General features: G+C 31.6%; 1 protein-coding gene across 1 annotated transcript; it reads left to right on the top strand.

Moving 5' to 3' along the window:
* Positions 1-6,071: 6,071 nt before the first annotated feature.
* Positions 6,072-7,202, top strand: LOC134705122 (beta-1,3-galactosyltransferase 5-like). Its single transcript, XM_063564192.1, has one exon. The coding sequence runs from the start codon at positions 6,072-6,074 to the stop codon at positions 7,200-7,202; it is 1,131 nt and encodes a 376-aa protein (XP_063420262.1).
* Positions 7,203-7,866: the final 664 nt, after the last annotated feature.

The raw sequence follows: 7,866 nt of genomic DNA, 5'->3' as shown, positions 1-7,866 counted from the left end.
TACACCATCACCTCATTCATGTTAAAAGGTATAAAGTAATATTTATACATTAGATATATTGAAATAAAAAAAAATGGTTTTCCAAAAACTAAGATTGAATGGGTCTCAGTCAAACACGACACAATGAAATGTTCAAGAAATAGTTTATGGCTTGAAATAAATTAATTTCAACTTATTTTACATAAACTGAAGACGTTAGCATGGATTTAGGGAAGATCATCAGTAAATGTTTTTTGAGACAGAATTTTCTTATAATTTGCCAAAATGAAGATTTTACTATGCTTTTTTCAAAAATATTAATAAAAAGCATAAAAAAATTCTATGAGATAAAATTTTGAAATAAATTGTGAGAAGATAGGTTACCTAATATGCTTTAAGAAAATAAAAGGAAAACATGGGGTCACCGAACTTGTTTTCTTGGCACATGTAAAAAAATAAAGTTTTCCCTATTAGCCCAGTATAAATTTGGTACTAAAAGAGTTAACTCCCCTTAAATGGCTCATTTGAAAATAAAATGATTTTAAAAACCAAAAAGATTGATATTTGTTAAAATATCTAAATAATACAATAAATTTTTCTTTATATAAATAAACAGTCTAACCATTAAATTGCAAATCTTTTTCCAAATTTGCTGATTTGGGCAAAGAACTAGACCGATTTTGTACTGTGATTGTACAATCCAAAATGGCGGTATACCATCTAATTACCTAAAATGAACGACCGTGCAAGGGCTGTATAGCCAGTCAATGTCGTTAAAAACTTCCATTTGTCGTTGTTTACCTAAAAGAAGCAAAAACCTTTTTGATCGATGAGGTTGGATCACGTAATAAAGATAAAAAAAAAAGATGAGGTTGGATCACGCACCTGTTTATAATTTATATTTAGCAATGAAGACCAACAGCCTAACCATTACGCCATTAACTCATTCATTCATACATAGGTGTTTAAAGTAATATTTTTACATTTGACATATAAAAATAAAAAATCCCAACTAACATTGAATGGGCCTCAGTCAAACACGAAAAATTAAATGTTAAAAAGAAATAGTTTATGACTTGAAATAGATTAATTTCAACTTATTTTACATAAACTGAAGACGTAATTGGATTAAAGATGCAAAAATATTTTTAACATTGATCGGCGAGGTTAGAACACACACTTGTTTACCACCCCAGATGTAACGAAGCGCAATAGCCTAACTTCTCCTCCATCAGCTCATTAATGACATTTGGTTTAAAGTAATATTTATGTATTGGACATATTGTAATTAAAAAAATAACATTTCCTAAAACTCTAACGGGGCTCAGTCAAAAACACGACACAAAAATGTTAAAAAGCAATACTTTAAGAAGTGAAGAAACAAACTGAAATCTACTTACGCTTCTTGCTGCTGCTACTTGTGTTCTAGGCAGTGAATGAGAGGCAGAATTTGTCTGTAAAAAAAGAATGAAATGTATTTTATTTCGTTTGAAATAGATTTATTTACCGTTTGCTATTTGTAGTAATTATTTATAGATGGGAACTAGTATAACTAGTTCAGAAACTGGTTTTGAAACAGTATGTACTATTTATAAATTTGATGTTAGATGCATAACTTTAAGGCACGAGGGAAGTTTTGGCGGTTTTTACCGGTTGGGTTTAATGGTACTATATAAAGTTTGGCATTTAAATGTATGAGTATCGAAGGCGCCATTCATGCCATGTTTGGTTTCATTCCATTCAGTGGTTCTCTATAAGAAGATCAAAATGTAAAATGTTATCGACGACGGACGACAAGTGATGAGGAAAGCTCACTTGGCCCTTCGAGCCAGGTGAGATAAAAAGTCAATAGTGCATTTTTTTACAAATTGGATAATTTAACAGCGAATCTCAATTCATTAAAACTTGAAAAAAATAGTTATTTCTAAGAAAAATAATGCACAAAATTAATTATAGGATGCTTATATAGAATAGATAATACAGATAATTTAACAAAAAAGAGGCTGTGTTTATCTTTTCTTAAACCAAAAAAAAGTATATAATTCTTTCGAAAGGAAAAATACGTCAACAAATCCGAATTTTGAACTTAAAGTAGCACATGGAGATATATTTTTTTTAATTACATAATTGATTTAATCAGGTAAAAAATTTGTTATCAAAATTTCAATTTGTTATCAAAACTGAATCGTATGCCCTTAAAATATGCAGGCGTATACATAACATTGTAATCCTGGTGTCTATGATGAGTTTATTTGCAACAACTGGGTCGATGCCAATGCTGGTGGAGATTTATTTTCCCGAGGGTATCACCAGCCCAGTAGTCTGCACTTGTGTGTTGACTTGAGTCATCATTGATATGTTCATAATTATAAATAAACTGTTTACAAAACTTCGATTTTTTGAAATACTAAGGCTTTTCTACTCCAGGAATAGATAACCTTCGCTGTATTTGGCAAAACATTTAGGAATTTTCTGTCCTCAATGCTCTTCAACTTCGTACTCTATTTAGCCTTTTTAATATTTTTGTTTCGAGCGTCACTGATGAGTCTTTTGTAGACGAAACGCGCGTCTGGCGTATATATAAAATTTTAATCCTGGTATCTATGCTGAGTTTATTCCTACCCAGTTTAAAAGTTTTGTTTAACATGGCCGAACTTTTACTCTGGAGTTTATATTTTCTGGACATATTACTTACTCTATGTAGGGACATCTTGGTACATTGTACTAGGTAAATGAAGAGCTACTTTAAGAAGTAAAAAGCAATTTTACACAATTTTTGGGGAAGAAATTAACTGTTTCATGTTATTGATGCATGAAAAAATCCTTGGAACACAGTTATCTTTTCCTAAATTGTTTTTTTCTTAACCGAGTAACATGAATTAATGTTGTCATGATATGATTACACTGTACGTATTTTAAAAGATCTGAATTTTCAAAATACTCAGATTTTGACCCCAGAAATCATTTTGCATAACCTTTCGCAATTTTGTGTCCCCTACACTCTTTAATCTCGCACTTTTGGCCTCATTTCTTAACTTAGAAAAATTGACAATGAGGGTCCATTGAAAAAACAAAACTTTACGACAAAGGAGATGATTTAAGCTTTCCAATTGTGAACTTGTCATTTCTTAGTAGCAACATTCCAGCAGCAAATGTACCTGTATCTCCCAATTGATACAATATTCCCATGCTTGCATTTCCTATCATGATTTTCTTGATAGATAGTTGTTGCTCACAAGGAAGCTATTAAATCAAGAGTAAAGGGTAAAGTTGAAATAATTACTTCGTAAATTTTACGGACGCCACCACGAGTTGGTTGACGGTTATGGAATAACTGTTTCACAAATATTATCAGATATGTTCCTTACGTCGTAACTATAATCCCCTTCCCTTTTATGAATGTGATGTACCGAATTATATTTTTTACCGGATTTAATATCTCATAACTGCAACACGACGGGTGCCATACGAGGAGCAAGATCTGCTTACCCTTCCAAAGCACCTGAGATCACCCCTAGTTTTTGGTGGGGTTCGTGTTGTTAATTAATTAGTTTTATATGTTGTGTCATATGTATTGTTATCAAATTTATATCAGTGGCGGATCCAGGTCCAAATCCAGGACAAAACAGGGGGGTCCAACTTTATGTTCCCATTTAAATGCATTGATCGTCCAAAAAAGGGTTGTTACAACCCTGGGCCCCCACCAATGAATATTAAATTCATGAATTTGGCAACAAACGCGCGATATTTACGATTTTGTTTAAGGGAGAATTGGGGGATGGAATGGCACACATACTGCATTTTTTCATCAAGAATACAGATCACAGCCTCTTTATTTTAAAATGAATTGGCCCCCTCCCCGCTTTCCGTTTCATCCATAAAAAATCAAACACTATCCTACTTATCACTTAAATATTTCTTTAATATATTACTTTTTTCGAAGTTGCATTTTAAAAAGTCTTAAATGTGTACAACATTCATCTTTTACTTGAAATGGTTCTTTTTTTTCAAATTATCAGATTCCTCATTTATTTTTCTTGAAAAAAAATCTCGGTTGAAGGGAAATGAAATACAAATGTGTTTATACTTGTCTTGCAAAATGTATTATTACTCTCTTGAAAAGTCGTACAAGTCAGATAAAAAACAAACGTAACAAAAGAAACAGGCCGGTAACAACCAGCCGAATAGTTTTTCTGCACTTGTAATTGACATGACTACTCGTGCAGAAAAACTATCCGGCAACCGTTGTTACCGGCCTGTTTCTTTGTTACCTTTGTATTTTATCTAATACATAATTATCTTTTGGCTGAAAAATAAAATCGATATTCGACTTGGTACCCGGGCATCATTAATAGCTGCCTCACTAAATTAAAATTTTAAATCTCTTTTTTTAATAGATTGTTTTTGCGTCGTATGACGCAAACACCAAAAGAAATAAGAATAAAATTAAAAACCAATGGTTCAGGGAAAAATTGAGATTTTTCCACATGAATTTCTAAATCTTTTATGAAAAGCTACTTCCGGTTTACTCAAAGTAGCTATTGGCGTACAAGCAGAAGTTTTTGCATACAGATTCAATAAGAAAAAAAAAAGAAGGATCACAACGAATATAATAGGTCTTTTCACAAAAAAGTAGACCTAATAAATATGTGATGCTAATACGCTACCGTAGAACTTTATGATTTCAAAAATGTATTCTTCTAATATTTTACAGTTTAGAATACTTTTATGATTATAAATTGGCCATACACAATGAACCTTATTGTAACCCTTACGATTTCTTTCTTATTTTTGTCAATAAAATATGTATCCTTACAGAAAATAATGCAATGTATTATTCTGCGCATGTCAATAAAATCGTTATGAATGTTTCAATTTGAACATAACTAATCAGTGAAATATTGATAATTTTATTATGCTTTACGTATCATTTGTTCCATTGCATACTATTGTTCTTTTTATATATTCAGAGTTTAAGAAATATGTCTTAATTATTATATGACCATCGGCAGTTTCGCAAGTCATCTCGAATGTCAATTAGATGGCGTATGGTCTAAAATACTGAATCATTACACAAAACCCTTGCAATGCTAATTGTTTCTTGTTTACTGTTTTCAAAATTTGAATATACATGTTAGTATATTATTAATATAATATGAGAATGTTGGTAACGTCGACGAACATTAAATGACAGCTGGTGGTCTTTTAAAGGGGCACTAGATGTTTAATTCATATTCACGGATTTGACTTAAAATTGCGTTAATATATTTTTAAAATATATTTTATATTTTGTTTTCTTATTTTAGCTTTTTTCATTGAAAAATATTGACTAGCCAACGACTGATTAAATTGGTAGGATTAAAAGACAGATCACCTGGAGCAGTTTCAAATTTAATAAAATCATTGGAATGGGAAAATTTAGAATTAAGAAGGAAAAAGGCTAGATTAACTATGCTGTATAAAATAAATTAGGGGTTAGTTGAAGTTCCTAAGGACAACTTAACAATTTCTGATAGACACACTAGGGGGAAACATAAATTTAGGCAAATATCCACAAATAAAGATTTCTATAAATTTTCATTTTATCCTCGCACTATTTCGGACTGGAACTCACTACCTGAAGCAATAGGTATGTCTGACACCCTGGAATCCTTCAAAAGTGGCATATCCACTCTAACACTTGAAGGATCCACAGCAACTTATTAAACTTTAAAGCCACTGTACATAATGTATATATGATTTTGATAACGATTTTTCTTTGTCATATTATTTTTAAATTAAGTCCAGATGTACATAGCACACAAGTTCCGGGAAGTTTTACACTCCTACCTAGAAGTCTACTCCCGTATTCGGAAGAAGAAGAAAAGCAATTATCTTTTTACAAAGTAAAAGCAGATACATTATGAGGACTCAGCAAAATATCCACATGTCAGTCTGAACAAATTGATTAATTTTGTAATACATTTACTAGTGAAAAGATCATTCATTTGTAAAAAGTAATCAAATTAAGCAAATATCTGATTTGAAGTACAACTGTTACACAACTTGCCACCATACCAAACACGACTACATAATACATATTTGATATCATCATGAAACGAGCTTGGAAGAAATGTTTAACCTTAATATTTTTCTGTACAGTATCATGGTTAATTCTAAGTATATATAAAATTAATAATTTTGAACTTTTGGTTGGAACAAATGATTTAACATCGGAGTTTGACAGCCAAATTAGAATTCCGATATTTTCGACAGATATACAAAATGTCAAAAGATTTTTACGCAAGGAGCTGACTAAAGGAAAAGGTATAGCTAATAGAACACTATATAAAGGAATGAATATTTCTACAGAGTTTGAATACTTTTACAGGAACGTATCAGAAGACAAGTTGGAAAATCCTTTGCTACACAGACATCAGTATCGAACATTATTGAACAATGAAACGAAGTGTAAAGGAAAAGATGTGTTATTGTTGGTTTTTGTACATAGTTCTTCAGAAAAGTCTTTGGCACGCCAGCAGATACGTTCAACATATGGATCAATTTCGGATTATGAAAATGAACACATTGCATATGTTTTTGTCCTCGGACAAACCCCAAAACAAAAAATCCAACAGAGAATTAATGACGAGAGTGAGAAATATATGGATATTGTGCAAGGCAATTTTGTCGATTCTTACAGAAATTTAACATATAAACGTGTATTTAGTTTGTTTTGGGTCAACAACTTTTGCAGTAATGCAAAATTTGTAGTTAAAGTTGATGATGACGTTATTATCAATATTCCATTATTAATTCAACACCTTCGACAAAAGACTAAGAAGAATTTGATAACGAATGTTTTAGAATGTAATATGCTTACCGATACCAAACCCTTGAGACACAAAAACTCTAAATGGAGGACATCTTTATTGGAGTACCGGTATCCAACGTTTCCACCATACTGCGATGGCTTTTCTTCCATTATGTCCATCGATGTCGTTAGAAAAATGTATGACACAACTAAGGAGGTACCGTTTCTGTGGTTAGAAGATGTTTATGGCGGTGGATTTCTACCCTGGATATTAAATATTGAAATGCATCAGCCGTATTGTTATTCGACATATGTGGAGGGTGGAAATTGGAATTGTAAATTATTTGTTCGGGCTTTTATGTCGAACGCTTTATTTAAAAATGATATATGGGAACACTTTAAACACAACAATGTACCTTGTAAATGTTAAAAAAAATTCATCAAATATAATGAACAAACAATCTGATAAACAAAGAACATACTATATATCATTAGCTCACCTGGCCAACAGGGCCAAGTGAGATTTTCTCATGACGTGGTGTCTGTCGCCCATAATCGTCATCGTTTGTCGTATCTCGTTCGCTTACTGTTTCAAACACTTTGTTCTCTGAAACCAAGAACAATTAAACCAATCTTAATGACAATCATCAGATCCCGCCTACTAAGCAAGATGGCAGACATAGCTTAACAAGAACTATCTTTAAAAAAGATATCCGACGTCTTTGAATTTGAGTATATGTTAAAACCTATCATTTCGATAATCTTCAGAAGCACAATGACGTAATGATGCAGGACTTCTTTAATAAAATCTCCGTCTGAATGTAACTACAAGAAATTCTTTACTAAGTCTGGTTATATTAAGGCAATAATATATAAGAATATTGTGATGACACCTAAAACATTTATTTGTCAAAAAATCCAGTGCAAATAACAAGAAACAAATATACATTTACTACTGTTAATATTAATTAAAAACTTAATTCATGGTTAACAAAGCTAGAAACAATTGGTAGTATAGTAAGTAGTATTTTTCTGTTTACATTCACGGAAATCTCGCGGAAATCTCAAATTAGTAGGTGCGTTTTAAAAGTCAT

Source organism: Mytilus trossulus, chromosome 1 (assembly GCF_036588685.1).
Source record: "Mytilus trossulus isolate FHL-02 chromosome 1, PNRI_Mtr1.1.1.hap1, whole genome shotgun sequence".
Taxonomy (NCBI): Eukaryota; Metazoa; Mollusca; class Bivalvia; order Mytilida; family Mytilidae; genus Mytilus; species Mytilus trossulus.
Note: the sequence above shows the minus strand (reverse complement) of the source record. Positions and strands in the feature narration are given on the sequence as shown.